Below are 19,986 nucleotides of genomic sequence, written 5' to 3'. Positions count from 1 at the left end.
GACTACTGCCTGAAGCCTTAAGGAACTTGGCATATGACTTTCATACTGAAATTAGATTGCAAATGAAAGTGGAGTCCATGTAGTAAAACTATATTAGAACAGAAGCCTTTTATCTCTACACTGTGTCTTTACATACATATTATCCCCAGGATTATCTAATTACTGTGATCAAGGCTGATGTTAATAAGATAATTTAATAAATGTCTAATGCCATACTCATGGGCATTAGGAAGGAGAAAGGCAAGTCTGGACTACTTGAAAGGGTAGAGGCAAATAAAAGAGGATTAAGTTGCTGGGAAACAGTTTATTTGTATAATACTGTTCTCACGATTAAGAAAACAGCACCATGATATATGTTGAACCTGAAAGAGATAAAAAGTGTAAAGGGGAGTAATCTATTGCAAAAATAATTAGTTTGAGAATATATGGTTAGGAGATTGTGCAGTGAGCAAGATGGAAAATGTATTTGTAAATTGATAGAGTATTGCCTCATTTATGTAGTCTGATTTTTAAAAGTGTACTGTAGTTAATAACTAATGAAATAGACTGCATGTAGGTACATGTAAAATACATATATCTCTGTGTGAGAGAGAGATTGCTGAGGAAATATTTCCATTTTCATTTCCATAAGTAATGTATGAGAACTAAAAACATCACATTACTTTAATTAACTGACAGTTTTTGTAGATTAATGATACAGTCTATTTGATTGGTATATTTATCATTGTAATGATATACTTGTGATCTGTGCAATGGTATAGTTCAGGCAAATGGCTGCTATTGTTAAAGAAAGTGACCAAATACTAATTAACAGCTGTTGAATGAGTAAATGTGAGCAGGCAGGTTAACCTCGTCTATTCTTTCCCAAATGCTTCAGCCTAGGTTTGTACTTCTCAATTAACATTCTCGTCAATGTTTATCTTTAAATGAGCAGGATGTTGCCATTCAGTCAATACTTACTCATGGTAGGGAATTGTGCTGGTACATTGTCTGTGGTTTTGTGTGTATGTGTTCCACACACACTAATTGTGTCTTGAAAAAAATGAGTCAGTGCTATTTGACCATTGTTCTATCCTGCTGCAATCCTAGTTTTCTTTAGAGATGGAGGACAACATGATGTAATCCTTCATGGCTTGATAGGAGAACTGTGTTACAAGACTGAGTTTTGTCTTCTGAACACCCCATTATTAACTACAGAGTTAGCAATTAGTCAAAGTCTTGTGCTCATTTGTACTTGTGGGGACAAGGAGAAAGAAGTTATACTGTCCTTCACCATGGGTGGTTGGGTAGGGTTATCAGACTTCACTATAGAATGATCCTGTGGACACTTACCTGAACTCAGTGCTACCGGTTTATGAGTAAACATAAGATTAAGCCATATGAACATCCAATTGTATTTTACTAGAGGCGAGGGCCACTTTTCTTGTTCATTTATAGATTACTTTAGTTAAAAGGTAGAATAAGAAGACTTACAGAGCACAACCAGGAGAACACAGGCATATTACTTTACCAGTTCATTATACTCTTCCTTCACTAAGTCTACAGTTGGAGAAATAAATATTATATATAAATGGAGTCAGGTAAGTTATATCAGTATATAGGAGGTCACTTGGTAACATGGTTTGGGGACTGTCTAATTGATTCTGATTTAGAAGCCAAGTAGTTAGTTATTTTCAAGTATTAGTGTATGCAATCTCTGTATTATGTACTATAATTAATATATTATGAACGCTTTAGTTAATTTAATATTTTAAGCTATGGGGATATTTTGTGAAATAAATAACTTTGCATTACAGAATTCAGAGGGGTGGAGAGGGGAATCCTTTTTGCATAAAAACATTTCCTTGTAATATTCACTGCAATATGAATGAAAAGCAGTAACATTTCTTCCCCAGCAGGCTTTAAAGTGTTTATAGGAGATGTACATTGCACATCTCCTATAAACATTGTACATTGATAATATATGATAAGCCTCTGCTTGACTTTATGTTTTTCTCTTTTTTTCCACTCTTCTAGATGCTGAAGACTATCAACCCCCAATATGGAAATCATACTGTGAGTATCAGAAACTGAAATTCAGTGAGAAGGGGACAAAGGATACAAGTCTGGAGGGGTTCTATGTATTTCCCCCCCCCTCCTTTTTCTTTGTTTTTTCTTCCTGATTTGGGTTTTTTTTTAAAAGGGGAAGGAGTTATACTTAAACATACGCTGTTATAAATGTGTCTTAAATATTAATACGTGCAAAGTTACAGGTTATTTAGCGAGTATGTGAAATAACCTGAATGGTTTTAAGAAGACTGGTGAGACATCAGGGATTTTGTGTAGCTATAGGCTCTCCCACCTAGTACCATGAAACTACACTCGTAGTCCTATCAAACCTAACAAGGATTACTTTGAGAAATTGTGTATAGGTCTGTACTGCACATGGCTATTAAGCTCCTTCTTTCTCTGTATTTTCTAATTTCTGAAATGGATAGACTGACCTTCTGAACTCCTGCTACCTGAATGGAATTTTAATAGAACACAAAGGTCAGGAGCAGAAGGACAGAATTCACAGATATGACTAAAAACATGTTGATGAGTAGACGCTGCAGTACTAAATCTGAAATGTGGACAGGGAAAGATATTTAATCCAGATTCAAGGGCTGGTTTTGGCATGTTTCTGGACAGTCCTTAAAACTCATTTTACTGTTTCTCCCTAACACACTTGGAAGGACATGTCATATATTTTATTCCTCTTTAATGCAAAACCCTGGGAAGGGAAATGTTACTGCCAATCTCATAGTTTACTTTTCCATAAACGTGATTCATTTTCCCATTTTTAGTTTTGCAAGGTTAAACCTGCAGTGAGTCACTTTTTTAAAAGGAGTGTCTTTTTCTTTAACTCTGATTGCTGTTTTCAGATCATGGTTCAAGGAAATTGCGATGATTTGATTGCAGCTTTTGCTTCAGGGAACTTGTCTTTTACTAAAGGAATATTGAAGAAGATGTCTGCCATATCTTTACTTCTGAAAAACAGCCTATATTTTGAATATTAAAATGAAGAAATGTGAAGTATGGAAATATAAATTGATGTTTTTTAACAACTATAACCAAGGTTGGATTTTGGAAGCCTCTCATTCATAGGGTCAGCATATATAGAATGGGCCATAACAACTGTAATAACAACCATTTGTAGACAATGGGTCTGCATCTAATTTTACCACTACAGCTGTCATCATGTGTCTACTCAGTTTAGCTCTTTTTAAAAAATACTTAAGTACATACCATGTGTAAACTATTCCAGCTTGACTCCAAAATCTGGGCAACATAACTCTTGACTAAAGTTCAGTCTGCTATCTAAGCTCTTCTACCTCCTTGCCATCTCACTTCCTTTGTGATGGCTGTAGTCAAATATTTATATAAACAGCATATTGTATGCATGTTTTCAAAAAACAAAGAAAAAGAAGCCAAGAGAAAGAATTCAGAATGGGGACAAATTTCTTTGTGAAATTTCATCCTAGTACTCATTTGGTTTGAGAACCTTATTAAAATGTGAGAAATAACCTCTCATATCCTAGCTCCGTGTGTTTTAAAAATTGTGCCTGGTCTCCGATACACAAGTATAAGAAGTTGTTTGTAACTCAGGTCCAGCTAGAGCACTTGAGTGCAGCATATGGAAATGGCACACATCCCATGCTGATTGAATTGAACATTTCTGGGTTCCCCTCCAGCTTAATTCATAATTGATTCAATTTATCAGGCATTTTCAGAAAGCTTCTCTGAGGATCCTTTATGATGTCGATTTTCCTTTTCCCCAAACTATCTTGAAAGGAGGCAGCTGGCAACACTGTAGGTTTGATTCTTACATCTTTGGGCTTTTGTGACCCACATATGTTCCTGGGCATCCTAAAATCAGTTGCTAGAAAAACTTTTAAATTTGATTCTCTTGTTCCATTAGACAGTGGTTCTCAACCAGTGGATTCCCAAGTGTTTTGGCCTACCACTCTCGGAAATCCCAGCCAGTTTATCAGCTGTTAGGATTTCTGGGAGTTGAAGGCCAAAACATCTGGGGACCCACAGGTTGAGAACCACTGCATTAGAAGTTTTGAGACAAAGCTTTCACTACCAAAAGACCATCCCAATTCCATCATCTCATACTCATCACAAGGATGGATTTTAATGGTGCCCTGTTAACTCTGCAGCATCTAGGTTTAGCTCATAATTGGTGAGACCATTTCAGAGCTCACCATTGAGAAACTATGGGCCATTTAAAATGCCTCTATCCCCCTTTTCTAATAAAATAAAATAAAAACATAATAATAATAAATTAATTTATTTATTACTCTCATTACTCTGTGACCCGAGGCAGGGTACAACATGGTTAATATAAAGACAACTGTTATTATGTTATACTTCTTGTTTCCATTTAATTGAATTTCTGCTTCTACTAAAGATAGACAAATATATCTAAAATCAATATGTAGCCATAACTAATATTGATACAAACAATTTAACCAGTTTGACTTAAGTTTAAATTTATATAATTCTTATAATTTCTGGGGATAAAATTGAATTAACTAGAAGCTACTTATATTCATAGAACCATAGAGTTGGAAGAGACCTCATGGGCCATCCAGTCCAACTCCCTGCTAAGAAGCAGGAATATCACTTTCACAGCACCCCTGACAGATGGCCATCCATCCTCTGTTCAAAAGCCTCCAAAGAAGGAGCCATTAGTCTAATCCATTTTACTTCTGAATTCTGTAGCCATAGGTCAGGGCTGGACAACTGTGGAGAGGGCAGGGGTCTTCTTCCTGTCTACACACATACATGGATTTTTGATGGAGCAAGAAGTGATATTCGACAATACATTGATATTGTGACAATTTAAATATTCAACAGAAATAATGTCCCTGAGATATATTTTTTTACATTCATAGAGTTTGAGAAAGTACTTGAAGGAGTACTTTGGACAAGGGAACTTAAACTACCATAATTTGATACTTTTTATTTGAACTTTTTGGACCAAGAAAATCCCAGAAAAGGAAGGGAAAGTCTCTTATAGTGTTTATTTTGCATAAAAACTGAAATTTAAAACAAAATATTGTAGATTTTCACAACTTTTCTCCAAAAAATCTTGGGGTGCATTTAAAAAAAATCATAAGCTCATACAACTGTGAAACTAAAGGTCTGGATAGTAACCATACAGTCATTCAGAGCAGTGCCACTGTTTCCCAAACTCTAGTCTTCCAGTTAGTTAAGATTTCAGTTCCCAGCATCCTGATCATTAGCCAAGGCAGATGAGGCTTCAGGGAGCTGAAGTCTAAAATTCCTGGAACAGTTTGAGAATCCTTAATTTTAGTGCAGTCCACTGCCCATAAGAATCCTCAGCTAAGATATTCCTCCAAGACCTATATAAAAGCCTCCAACAAGGGCAAATCAATGCCTTGTAAGATAATCTGATCAACTTTTCATTAACCCTTACAATCAAGAAGTTCTGCCAAATCTCTTTTCTTGGAATTTTAATACATTTGTCAGGGGAACAGTTTCTTTTACTTTGCAGAAAGGACTGTCTAGATCAGTGGTTCCCAACCTTTTTTTTTTTTTAACCAGGGACCACTTGACCAGGGGCCACTCTCCAACATTAGCACCAAAAGGGAATGAATCAGTTTTTGGTTAACTTTATATTTGGTTTGGTTATTTAGGGTCTGATTCAGAAAATTGCATTGGATAGACCACATCAGCTCTAGTTTCTGATACAGAACATATGCCATCCAGTAGTTGGCATCCGCTTTCCCACAGAAAACCATATTTAATAAGCCTCGATACTATAAGAAGGTTTTGCAAGTACAGTCGCTCTCACTGCAACGGTGAGGCAGCAGACTATATTTTAGTTCTTGCGGACTACTGGTGGTCCATGGACCACAGGTTGGGAACCATTGGTCTAGATACTTGTGAAATCAGAAAGTACCCCTCTCTCCAGAGTAGCTTTCCAACATAAATTTATGAACTTTTCTTTTGTAAATTAAGTCTCGAACCTAATTATTTAAAGTCTACTAGAATAGAAACAGCACTTCAATAAAAACTCATTGTGGAGTCGGGTATCTGCTTAATTTATAGAGCAAAGGCAGAGTGAAGCCAGACTTACACTTAGGCCTAAATACATGCTAGTTTTGTGTTGTTGTTATTGTTCCTTCCTCTTCCTCTTCTTCCTCCTTTTTCCCTCCTTCTTTCATTTAAACTAGTGGGTAAGTAAAATCGCAATATTGGTTCTGTATATCTGGGATGCTCCTTTTTCATTTACACTTCCCTAATACTTAAAGAAGTCAAGGTTGATAATAATTGCAGCCTTCTAATTATGTGTTTTTATTTTTAACAGTATATCAGCTACAACAAGAAGCACCTCGTCCCAAGAGGATAATTTGTCCTCGAGAGGTGAGCCCAACTTTCTTTATATCGTACTAAATTGAATTGTCAGCAGTCTTCACATTTCAAATATGCTACACCCAGGGCTTGGAATTATTAACTTATTCATTCACTCGTTGAGTTATTAGTTTCATTCTCTGTCATGTTCATTAAAACAGGCAGGTCTACTGAACTAAAGGTATCAAATGGCTCTGCTATTAAACAAACTAATAATGAACTGTATAATGAAATGACAGCGAGAATGGGGAGAGAATTTCTGGAGCCCAGGTCAAATAGATGAGGTTATGGAGCTGAAGAATAGCTAAGTTTGGAAAAGAAGGAAAAATAGAATGGTAAAGACAAATGCGGAAGGAAGGATGGATTTCATTTCTCAACAGAAGACCTAGACAGCTACATCCCATTCAGAATACCACCTGAATACACATTTGAGTGTACAAAAATAGAATGTATTAAGTATTTCAAAGGGTGGCGGTGCATTGTAACAGCACTGTCTGCAAGGAGAAAGAGGGGCAGCTTCTTTTCAGTTGCAGCAGCTGGGGATAAAGAAGTGGGGTAGGTCTAATTCGGTAGGTTAGGCTCTGCTGTTTTCAGTACCCACCATGAGTTGGACCAGTGAACTTTGGGCTTTGTTGTTCAAGCATATTATGAGAACAACTGTTCTGTGATAACGATGCAGAGAGCTTGAAATGCATCTGTACTGTACCAGACTGGAAAACGATTTTGCTATGGATTTCTAATCTTTGGGCAACTGGAATCCCACTGAAAAGAAAATCCTTGGTAAATTTAGGACTAAGAACACCAGAAAATGTGTGAGTAGTAGGAGCATTCACTCAGCACTCGGCAAGTAGTATAAGCATACCACTTGTATAACATAAACAATGATATAATTCAACAACAGTATATAAACATGCTGCACTGTTAACCTCACAGCGACAACAAACAGTATGGTGCAAACTTTTAGTACAGTCGTATTTTCTTATAAGTAGCTTGAGTAACAGCCTACCACAATTCAACAACAATATATATACATGCTGCACTGTTGACCCCACAGCGACAACAAACAATGCGGTGCAAACTTTTAGTACAGTCGTGTCTTCTTATAAGTAGCTTTTGGGACAGCCGACCACGACCGGTTTCGGCCTACCTCACGCCTTCCTCTGGTGGACTGTAAGTGTACAAATCAACGTTTTACTACAGTAGCATACATATAGAACATCTGTATCATTGTTTATCATGTTTAATGATACAAGAAATGGAAGATGGTTTTGAAGGTGTTTTTTTGTTATATACAAAAAAACACCTTCAATATACAAGTGGTATTTTTGTTATATACATTTCACTCAGGAACCCATCTATATTATTGTATAAGTAGTATAAGCATGCCATGATATTGAGGATATCGGGTTGGAGTTTGAGGAGAAAGCTGCATGCCGATTTAAAACTGCATCCTTACATAATGATTTGTCTAATACAAATTTTAAAATCCATTAAAACAAAACTGTTTTAACATACTTTTCAGAAATATATACTTCTTTTCTAGATAGCTTTGTTTGATTTTTATTCCTTGTCAAAATGTGGGATATCTTTATGGTCCACCCTGTATTACACACTACTAGCCTCTTGGAAAATCATGGGTTTCTTTTTTTTTTTTTTTTTAAACACCTTCAAAACCATCTTCCATTTCTTGTTCTTTTGATGTCCTCCCCTCCGCAAACTACCCATCCTATTTCTTACCCTCCTCCTTTTAATTATCTGATAATTAAATATCTGATCATTAAAACAGTAGGTGCCACACATTCTCTTTGGTTTCTTGCATGCAAAACCTGCTTGGTCTATGACCCAACTTGGCAGACTTCTTGATTGAGACTGAGGAATGCGGAAGGGGTGTAGTAATACAGTTATGCAGAAAAATGCGTGAAACTCTCACAAATACAAGATTAAGAATTTTCCGCTTCTGATTCATTCACTGATTTTTAGCTATCCACTTATTGCTGTACTTATCCAATTATTGAAATAATTGGGTAAGTACAGTAAATAATTCCTTTTTAATATTTCACACTGAAGAATTTTAATAGTGCAGGTTGGTGAGAGTGAAAAGAAAATAAAGATGCAGTTGAGTGACAAACTGATCTTAAGAGGTTGTAAGATGAGATCCCCTTCTGTAGGAGATTTTCCCTTGCTTGAACAGTTCCTGCATATACTGCTTGCCTATTTCCTACCAACCGTTTTATTATGGGTGTTATAGCCCATGTGAGAGAGATTCCAGGCTGGAAGCAGGCAACTGTAAAAGGACAAAAAGATCTCTTTTGAAAGAGCCAGAAACAAAATGTGCTTCCAAAGTTCGACATTGAAAATATTCGTTCCATTCTTCCACGGTCTGGCTCAATGTTTGAGCAATAAGCATTTGAATTATTAGTACGAGAGGTTAGTTAATTAATATACAATTTTTAACAGTTAACAGTATTGAATTAATTTTCAGGTCTGGCTGAATCTGGTATATATTTCTTTTTATTTGCTTTCAGTCATTGTGTGTTCTACATGGAATCAGCATAATACTAGATATCTATTTCTTACAATGTTAATGGGCAGAATTTTTAAATTCAGTAATTAACTAGGAAAATGCATCATGCCACACTGAACTTACTGATCAGTACCTCTGGTTGTCCAGATAGTGGTCACTTTGAGATCCAATTACTAGATCCAGAGAGGGATTTAAAGAGTAAAAGATCAAGGTAAATGATAAGAGCTCAAGGACTTGATCTGCAATGGCAACTTGGACAGATATTCCATCATGACAATATATCAGAATACAGGAGGCTGTTTTTATGAACTGTTTCTCTATCTTTCCCATGTTTTTTTCTAATTAAATGATCTGTGGAATTAGTCAACTAATATTATGGTTACTAGAATGGGGTGGTCCTGTTTGAATAATATTATGGAAATAGCAATAGTTGTGTTATTGTGGATAAAAATGAGCAGCTTGAAGATTGCTTTCTTTCCTAAAGGGTTCCCAGAGTTTGGGAAACTTATTTTGGCCATGCTGGCTTGAAGATCCTCACAGTTGTTGTCCAAAGAATATTTTTCACATAATGCAGATATGTTGCCATTGTTCATCACACATCAACATGCATATATGTACAATTCTAGAAAATGTATGCATTTCACAAAAGAGGTTGATCTGTCCCTGCTTATGGATCTCTTGTAGGTAAAGAACCCTAGCTAATGCTTCATCTATCTTATTAGAAAGGATTTCAGCCTTCCTTTTGAAACAGAGCTCTCTTAGTTAGAGGATCTGGTATAGTACAGGTTTGATGCCTGTAAAAAGGTTTTAGACACAGGAAGAACAGATTCACTGAAGGAAAAAATCATTTGACTAATCAGGCTGCTGGGCTTACAAATAATTTTTCTTTTGATCTTTGTGGATGTGTCGTTCACATCCCTACAGCATGGAAGAAAGAAAGACAGATTTTTCTCCTTCCCCTGGGAAGCAGCAACATGGTTCAGATGTTTCTTTAATTTCCTCTAGCTGTCTCATTAAGACAGTAATATGCCTGGCAATTTTTAGCAATGTGTAAAAAAACATTTTCCTCTGTTTCCGTATTAAGAGCACGCAAAAATACCTGGGAACATGATGGTTTAAGTTGGATGCCAGTGCTCTTTTTGTTACAGACATGCAATTTCCAAACTATTTTGTTTATTTATTTATTTACAGTATTTTTATGCCGCCTTTCTCAGCCCGAAGGCGACTCAAGGCACTTACAAACTGGCAACAATTTGATGTCACAATAATAATAAAACACAATTAAAAACATTTAGCACACATTATAAAACCCATGTAAAATAATTAAAAACATATAATCACAAGTTACTTCCTGTTAACTGCAGTCGGCCCTTGGTATCCACTGTGGTTTGGTTCCAACCACCCCTGCCCCCCTCCCAAATACCAAAATCCATAGATGCACAAGTCCTATTGTATACAGTGGCATAGTAAAACAGTATCCTTTGTACAACATGTCAAAATGAAGATTTACTTTTTGGATTAAAAAATCAAATCACAGATGCTTGAATCCGTGGGGTGACTATACATGCTACAAGCTGACTGTTAAGTGTATCATAGTAGTGGTGGTTTACTCACCATGGTTCAGGACAGATTAACTCAGAAATAAGCCAAATTCTCACTCCCTTCAAAAAAATCAAGAACAGATTTGTATATTCTAAGCTATTACAAATTCTTTACTGATTTAAACAAAGTCTTTAGCAGTGATTTACAGAATGAGGAGGAAGGAGAATAACTGAAACCTTCTTATCCCACCATTTCAGCGTTGGTTTGGTGTGGAGGTAAAAGAGGATATAGAATTCTGGCTCAGATTTTAGGACTGAATTCATGAGGAGCTAATGCTAGGGCTCATTTCTACATCCAAGTTCCCCAAAATGTACTAGCATTTGTAACTATGAGAACTAAATTAATTACAGGATTCTTATGCACTCATTGTCTCCACCCAGAGCACAAAGTCTCTTCTGTATTTCAGCATCATATTGCCCTTCCTTTGCCATCTTTTAATCAGCATCTGGTACAGATGGTGTTATTATGATCTCTTTCTGCATTGGGTATGACTGAATTGTTTATATTACTCTGGTTTAAGAGTGAAATTATCTACTTTTATGAGGCTGGCTGTGGTGCTCCCTCATGAGTCACTGCTTTATTCTTGCCTCCTCCCAATCAGGATGGTGAGTCCAAAACTACGTATCTTCCAGAAACATAGAAAAGCAGCTCAGCTAAGAGAAATATAAACCTTATCTTTACATGCCCTTGAACATGTGTATAACAATTGAAGAGTATATGATTCCAAAACTCACTTGGAAAAAGTTAAATGTGTTTTGCACTTTCTTGAAGAAAATAGATGTGCTTCAGCTGTGAGAAGTTTGGCGAACATTCTGATATCATAATTTAATCTGGAATATGGATTTCTTTTTAACATTATATCTTGTCCTTGCTCAATTAAGCTCACAAAAAGTATATATCCTACATCCAACTACAGCCCGCGGGCCAGACCCGCCCCCCTGAGGGCATTCATCCGGCCCGCAGGGTGTGGAGAAGCGACAGGCAACGCGGCCCCAGAGCCGCGCCGCCTGCCGCCTCCCCCGCCTTCTCCCAGCTTCAGGACGAGGTGAGACCCCGTCCTGAAGCTGGGAGAAGGCAGGCAGCGCGGGCCCAAAGCCACGCCGCCTGCCGCCTCCCCTGGCTTCTCCCAGCTTCAGGACGAGGGGAGACCCCGTCCTGAAGCCAGGAGAAGGCGGGGCCGGCCTGGGGAGGGGGCAGCTGGTGCGGGACATGGGCATTCTGTGTGGGTCATGGATGTTCTGTGTGGTACGTTTGGCCCAGTTCTATCATTGGTGGGGTTCAGAATGCTCTTTGATTGTTGGTGAACTATAAATCCCAGTAACTACAACTCCCAAATGTAAATGTCTATTTTCCCCAAACTCTACCTGTGCTCACAATTGAGTATATTAAGTATTTGTGCCAAGTTTGGTCCAGATCCATCATTGTTTGAGTCCACAGTGCTTTCTGGATGTAGGTGAACTACAACTCCAAAACTCAAGGTCAATGCCCACCAAACCCTTGGATGTGGGAGTTCTGTGTGCCAAGTTTAGTTCAATTCCATCATTAGTGGAGTTCAGAATGCTCTTTGATTGTAGGTGAACTATAAATCCCATCTCCTAAATGACAAAATCAACCCTCCCCCAACCCCACCATCATTCAAATGTCAGCATATCAGATATTTGTGCCAAATTGGTCCAGTGAATGAAATACATTCTGTATTTAAGATATTTACATTACAATTCATAACAGGAGCAGAATTGCAGTTCTGAAGTAGCAACAAAAATAATTTTATTGTTGGGGGTCATCACAACATGAGTAACTGTATTAAGGGGTCGTGGCATTAGGAAGGTTGAGAACCACTGATCTATGGCAAGCATCCTCAGAGGTTGTTAGGTGACAGCAATCCTATCTCTTCAGCCAAAAGCAGGCCCACACTTCCCATTGAAATACCAATAAGCTTATATCTGTTAAAATTGTTCTTTATTTATTGTATTGTTTTAAAGTGGTTTTTTTTTTTTGCACTACAAATAAGATATGTGCAGTGTGCATAGGTATTCATTCATGGGTTTTTTTTCACATTATAATCCGGCCCTCCAACAGTTTGAGGGACCGTGACCTGGCCCTCTGCTTAAAAAGTTTGAGGACCCCTGGAATATATGCTTCCTCACTCTTATGCTTTCCTTGCAACAACTCTGGAATAATATATTCTGGGAAAGTGATTATCCCAAAACTGCAGGTGGGCCGTAGCTCATCAGTACACCTTATGGTTTGTATACAAAACATTCAATCTCTGAGACTATCTCAACTATTGCTTCAAATTATGGGATTTCCTAAAATCAAAGAGCAAATATACACAAATATATTTCCACTGGAACATTACTCAAAACTTTTAGTTATCTCTTCACATTTGAGAACATCTCATATCAAGCAACATTGTATATTACAAAATAGATGAAACCAAATATTGCTAATTTCCAAGATCTTAAAAGGCTAAGATCCCTCAACTTGGTCATAAAGGGGAGGTACCCTTTAAATCTTCCTCTGAGGATGGAGTAATTTTGTAAAAAGTATTGTCCTCCTATCCTTCCCTTTGAAGAGCAACATACTGTTCATTCTGTTTATTATCTTGGCAGTGTACTGAAGGTTTCAAAAATTGCTGACCATTATTCTACAAAAGCCCTGTCATGTGCAAGTGGAAATTTATCTGAAATGTTTGTGGTACAGACAGAAAATGCCCTCCTGAAATTTATTTGGTTTGTTAAAATACCATGCTAGCATAGATAATAAGATATGTAATGGATTGGGGCTGGAGAGTGAAAATATTTTTCCGGCTTCTGCCATCAATTCAACATGAAAAAGAAATTGGATTTTCATTCAAAAATGCCATTTACTTTTCAGCCAGAGGTGACAAGCACAAATGTCAAAAGTATAAACAAGCATAAGTAGTAATTCAATACAAGGGCTACTGTTTCAATTGTTGCTGTTATGGTGGTATGGATCTTGTAAAATTTACTAATGTCTGCAAAAAATCATGATGGTGATGCGGGTGTCCTCTGTGCCTTTAGTCTTTTCCCTGTGGTGTTTTAATGAATTAATGTAAATTTAACCAAAGTACAGTAAAATAAGATTGGAATTTGACTTGAGAGCCTTCAGTGCGATTTATTCTTTAATTGTTGGTTTCTAAATTAGGAATGTTTTAGGATTGAATTAAAATATGGAACAAAACATTTCATCAAGCCTGAATCTTTCTCAATCCTTAAGTGATTTTAACATATATCTTAGGATCAGGATATGTATGCCTATACTAGAAAGTCATCTCAAACAATTTGGATAGCCTAGGTAGCAATAACCTAGGGGATTACAAAATTACTCACTTGATCATGGAAAGCCGTTGAATGACTTTAGGTGAGTCACACACTCTCAGTCCCAGAAAATCATGTGATAGGTTTGCCACAGCGTTGCCATAATTTCGAAAAGGCTTGAAAGCACACAGGAACAAACTAGGGACAGTTGGTTTATCATCAGTTGCAGATAGTATACATTTTAATTTTTATGCTAAGTATCTCAAAAATTGGAAGACGACATCTTGAACCAAAGATTGGCATAATTGTATGAGATGATGTTATATGAGCCAGCTTCAAATGTGTTACCATTTGATAAATGATTGAATGGAATATGCAAATTTTGGGCACAATGGAAAGAAAGAAAATCTGTTTGGAATGAAACAATCTGTTCTAGAGACTGTTTGTCCACCTGGTGACAGGATAACAGGATTTATCATCAAATGAAAGGAAAGCAGCCTTCATGTTAATTTTTGCCATATGGACAATTGCAATTGTTTTCTGTAATGCAGGGCGTATGCTTAAGTTAAAATAGAAGATAGTATGAATCCTTTAGGCCAAAATAACGAGCCATATAGAAGCATATACAAAGGCAATCTTTTTTTAATGTATCCTACAGAGTGTTTCATTAATTTGTTCTTTAACTCAGTGTAACTTCCATATTCACATAGCTCCCTCTGCTTTTCCCTATTCATATACTTCTATGCATCTAAAAAGAGGAGAGAATAATATCAATTGAAGTTATGCTTCTTTTGCCTACCCTGCCATGGGAATTTACACACACACAGACACCGCTACCTACCTTTTTGGGCCAAGCAGAATCATCATTGTCACCATCACCATTTTCTCTTTTCTCTAAAACATTTCAGAATAGTCTGCATTTTTCCTTCATCACTTCTACCCTCACATCAACCTTTGGGAGAAGGTTATATTAAGAGAGGTTGGCCTAAGGACACTCCATTATTATGATTTTACTATTTGACTGAAACACAGAGAGAACAGTCATACCATCAAAGTGCCATGACTTCTGGAATTAAGATACTAGAGATTCCAATTCCAGAGATTCATGACCCTCAACTAAATATTGAGTCTAGCTTAGGAAGTAGTATATCTCTCAGCAACGTATTCTCAAGTCATAGAATTGATACATCAGTGGGGACACAGCGGCATGACTTTCTGGATACATCGGTTTGGACACAATAGTATGACTTTCAAGAAACAAATGGCAGAGCCTGAGTAGGACTGTAGTGTGTGTGTGTGTGTGTGTACGTGCGTGCCTTCATGTCACCTGTGGACTGGTGGCAATCCCACAAATTCCATAGAATTTTTTTTTCAAACAAGGAATACTAAGAGGTGGTTTTGCCAGTTTGTCTGAAACATAGCCTAGAGTATCTGCTATTTGTTGGTGTCTTCCAATCACGGAAACCACCATGCTTAACCCCAAATCAGAGGGCATCTGGTGCCTTTAGGACATTGGAAGCTAAAGCAAAAAAGATTTCATTCTGGTTTCAGAATGTTGCCTGAGCAATTTGTGTCCTAGCAGTTCTTGATTCTGCCCCTGCCTTATCTTCTCAAGGGCTCTTCAAGACCATGATGGAAACACAACGAGCATCGAGACTATTTGGGAAATGTGAAGCCACAGTTTCTCCACATTTTCCACTCTTCGCTCCATTGTGACATGCTAATTCCTACAGCACACACACTTTTCTGTGAAGCTTGATTGTTTTAACACAGATGCATTAAAATGAATTTTGAATATTCTCCTGTCACTTTCCTTTCCAAGCCGTACTGTAAGAAGACACATGCATTTCTACTTTTGGGGTGTTTTGACTTGGCAGTGATTAAATGAGAACAATTAATATGGGTCTCAAATCTTTTCTTTCATTGTCTTGGCAGCACTCCATTCAACATTGGCTTCACTGCTTACAACTCTGTTCAGGGTTTTAGCCAAAATGTGCTCACTTGTGACATATGCGGCAGTTCCTTGAATGCTGCCAAATAAGAGGTAACATAATCTTAATAAAGAAAACAAGCTGATCTAATGCAGTGAAAATATCAGGTCCAGCTAAGTTTAAAAAGGGATTGGTGCCAAAGAGAAAGCGAAGAGAAGAATAGAGACCAGAAGAAAATCGTTAACTTTCTGGTCACAGTTTGTATAGAAAATTGGGGGTCATTGTAATAGGTTTCTATGCCCTTACTCTTATCATAGATCATTTTCCTTATCAGAATATGCAGCCAAAACAGAAAGAAAGGAAAGACAAGCCTGGCTTGTTGGCAGTAATTAGAATATATTAATCATGTCCAAGAGAAAGCACATTTGAAAGCTCTTTTTGACACTGGTATTGTTGTAGGTGAAAAATATTCCTTGTCGTTTTTTATATCCCTAAGTGTACCAGTGTACTAAATGTCAGTCATTAATTTCATAATCTAATTTACAAAATAGAGTAAAATACTTTACTCTGCTTTGAAATGAGTCTTTTCTCCATGCAAATATAATTGTTCAGGTTTCTCATGCATGGAACACAGTGACTGCCTTTGTGAATCAAGAACCGCATTCTACTTTGTTGCTGAGCATTTGCAGATTTAGAGAGCTTAGGGCTAATCATTATTGGACTTAGTCACTTTGAGTCCCCTGGGGAGAAAGGTGTGGTGTAAATATATAGATAGACAAACAGATAGAACAGCCACTTCCCATATAAACATCTTTGTATCCACTGAAATGCCTCAGCTTTTTGTCACAAATTGCCTTCCCGTTCTTGTTTACCATGTGACTAAGACAGTATGACTTGGGCTTGTTACTTCCTTCCCTTATTCTGACCATGACTAATGTACTAAAGTCCACTGTATGTAAATGTTTGCGTTCTGTATATTTTGCTAATGCACTTTTTCAGTTTTTCCCATCATTAAGAGATTAGACAATCAGAGATTATGGGTGTGGAGGCACAAATATAATTATGGAGAAAGAGAAAGGCTGCTTTGTGGTTATAAATTGATCTTCAGATACCGGTACCAGCACTTTTGTCCTTAGTGCAATGATTCTGAATAGAAAAAAAAAAGTTTAAAATTCTATATTAGCACTTGGGACTATAATCAGGGTATTTTCTTTATTTTCCATTTTGAGGAATATTTTATCTTTATCTGGAATTATTATGCATGTTCCTTCAACTATAGGTTTTGCAATGCTAATCAAGGCGATTAATTGCAAAATTCACAACCGGCAAGAGTTCTTTCTCCCACGCTGGATCTTCCACAGATATGTAAACCCCCCTTGCTTAGTTTCCAATATGCCTCACAACCTCTGAGGATGCCTGCTGTAGATGTGGGCAAAATGTCAGGAGAGAATGCTTCTGGAACATGGCCATACAGCCCGGAAAACTCACAGCAACCTAGTGATTCCAGCCATGAAAGCTTTTGATAACACATATTTTCCTTGCCTTTGAAAACATAGCAAAATATTAAGAACATTTTGACAAAACTACCAGTAGTCAAGAAATGTGGAAAAGAGGTTTTCTTCATATAGTACATTCAGTAATTCTATAACATATGGCCCACATTCTCTTTGGTATGTACCATAAATTATTGAATTGATAAAGTATTATATGATTTTGATCCTATAATAAGTAGGATAAACATTTATATTATACTGTGTTAACTCTCAGACACAACTAGATGTTTGCTGATGTTTAAAATATTTCAGTGCTAGGAAGTAATGTTAAAAATAAACCACTCTGTTTGCAGACCTAAATATTCATTTTGGATTTATAGTAGGATTTATTTTCAGAGCACTGGAACCAGAAAATATGTTTTGTAGTTGTTTTTCAAGAGGGGCCATCCAATCCAACCCCCTTCTGCCAGGCAGGAAAATCACAGTCAAACCACTCCCAACAAATGCCCATTCAGCCTTTGAAATGATGATGATGATGATGATGATGATGATAGGAAACCTACTAGGTAAACTTTGGAGTTACTGTTTCTCAACTTTCTTTCTTTCCCATATTTATATACTGCCTTTCTCAGCCTGAAGACGACTCAGGCTGGTTTACAAATGGCACAATTTGATGCCTACAAAACACAGAACTGGCAACAAAGATCCGCATAGTCAAAGCCATGGTATTCCCTGTAGTAACCTATGGATGTGAGAGCTGGACCTTAGGGAAGGCTGAGCGAAGGAAAATAGATGCTTTTGAACTGTGGTGTTGGAGGAAAGTTCTGAGAGTGCCTTGGACTGCGAGAAGATCCAACCAGTCCATCCTCCAGGAAATAAAGCCCGACTGCTCATTGAAGGGACAAAGTTGAAGTACTTTGGCCACATCATGAGGAGACAGCAAAGCCTAGAGAAGACAATTATGCTGGTGAAAGTGGAAGGTAAAAGGAAGAGGGGCCGACCAAGGACAAGATGGATGGATGGCATCCTTGAAGTGACTGGACTGACCTTGAAGGAGCTGGGGGTGGTGACGGCTGACAGGGAGCTCTGGCGTGGGCTGGTCCATGAGGTCACGAAGAGTCGGAGACGACTGAACGAATGGACAACAACAAAACACAGAACAATTAAAACATTTAGCATAAATAGCATTTGATAAAATAAAATAGAACCGATAAAAATATAAATCCATGGCGTCTCATTACTAAAATCAGTACCCAATCGCATTATCCAATCGTTCCGAAGATCAGAGTTTGTCTACTACACAGCATTTGGGAAAGCTTGCTCAAAAAGCCAGGTTTTATCTTTTTTTCGAAATGTTAGGAGGATGGGGGCCAATCTAATATCCCTAGGGAGGGTGTTCCATAGCCGAGGGGCCACCGCTGAGACGGCCCTGTCCCTTGTTCCTGCCAACCAAGTCTGTGAAGAAGGCGGGACCGAGAGCAGGGCCTCCCCAGAAGATTTTAGGGTCCTAGATGGTTCATAAAGAGAGATACGTTCGGACAGGTAAGCTTGGCCAGAACCGTTTAGGGCTTTATAGGCTAAAGCCAGCACTTTGAATTGTGCTCGGTAGCAAACTGGCAGCCAGCAGAGCTGACGCAACAGAGGAGTTGTGTGCTCCCTGAGTGCTGCTCCTGTTAACAACTTGGTTGCTGCCCGTTGGGCCATTTGAAACTTCCGAATAGTCTTCAAAGGTAACACCACATAGAGAATGTTGCAGTAGTCTATACGGGATGTAACCAGAGTGTGGACTACCATGGACTACTTGTCAACCTTATAGGGTTGATTCAACTCCCAACAATACCCCACCAAAACTTTCAGGGAAGAAGAGGAGGAGGAGGAGGCGGTACAAAGCAGTAAGCAGAATTCTGGGAAATGTAGTTTGGGAAAGTGAGGACTCCTGTGGCAGAGAATTCAAACGACCCTGACCAAACCTCATTTCCCAGAATTCTGCTTGCTTCCCGCGTCAAAGACTCAATGTGAGTGTGGTCTCTGCCTCTCTCTGGGCCGGCCATGTGCCTTAGGGACTTCTTCCTTGCCCAACCATCCAGCCAGGCATCCCTCCCTTCCTCGCCACCCCCTTTGGAGAAAGACCGGGGCTCCTCCCTCCACTCTGGTGTCACCATCCTCAGAGCCCTTTGAGGGAGCTAAACCCAGCCCTTTTAGGGGAGAAGTGGCGCCCGCCACAAAGACCTAGAGCCATTTACATAACTCTTCCAAATGTCATAGGTCAGGTTTTTAAAATCCTAATTGTTTGTGTGGGCACCACTGATATTTCTTAATATTGCTTTGTATGTACAAATTTTATGAAATAGGTATGACGAATTAGTTACAAAGTTTTGCACAGCCCTAGTAGTTTATGTATGAATGAATATACACATGAACGTTACTTCTGGTACATTCCTGGCCTGAGAATATGCTTAGAGGCAATCAGTTTCCATAATTCTTAATCTACCACCTTGAACAACTTTTTCACTTGATTCATTTTGGTGACCTTCAGGGGCAAACTGACCTCAATTGACAGAACTAGTGATAAACACCACAGTTCTCATGGGCGTTTCATGTTGGCGCACAATAGATTTAGACCATAAAGACCCAAGGCAATACAGAAAGAGATAAAGGAGAATAGAGACATTATACTCTGACCTCTACTGAGCTGCATACAGCAAATGTCTGCAAAGTGAAGAATTATGGTAGATAATATAGTGCAATTG

General features: G+C 38.0%; 1 protein-coding gene across 1 annotated transcript in view; it reads left to right on the top strand.

Moving 5' to 3' along the window:
* The window catches only part of CHN2 (chimerin 2), a 182,451-nt gene that overhangs the window by 63,326 nt on the left and 99,139 nt on the right, over positions 1 to 19,986 (top strand). Inside the window, exons 2-3 of the mRNA XM_060782002.2 lie at positions 2,017 to 2,055; positions 6,362 to 6,417. Of these exons, the coding sequence (XP_060637985.1) occupies positions 2,017 to 2,055; positions 6,362 to 6,417 (95 nt within the window). The remainder of the gene's footprint in view (positions 1 to 2,016; positions 2,056 to 6,361; positions 6,418 to 19,986) is intronic.

The sequence above is a fragment of the Anolis sagrei genome, chromosome 6 (assembly GCF_037176765.1).
Source record: "Anolis sagrei isolate rAnoSag1 chromosome 6, rAnoSag1.mat, whole genome shotgun sequence".
Taxonomy (NCBI): domain Eukaryota; kingdom Metazoa; phylum Chordata; class Lepidosauria; order Squamata; family Dactyloidae; genus Anolis; species Anolis sagrei.
Note: the sequence above shows the minus strand (reverse complement) of the source record. Positions and strands in the feature narration are given on the sequence as shown.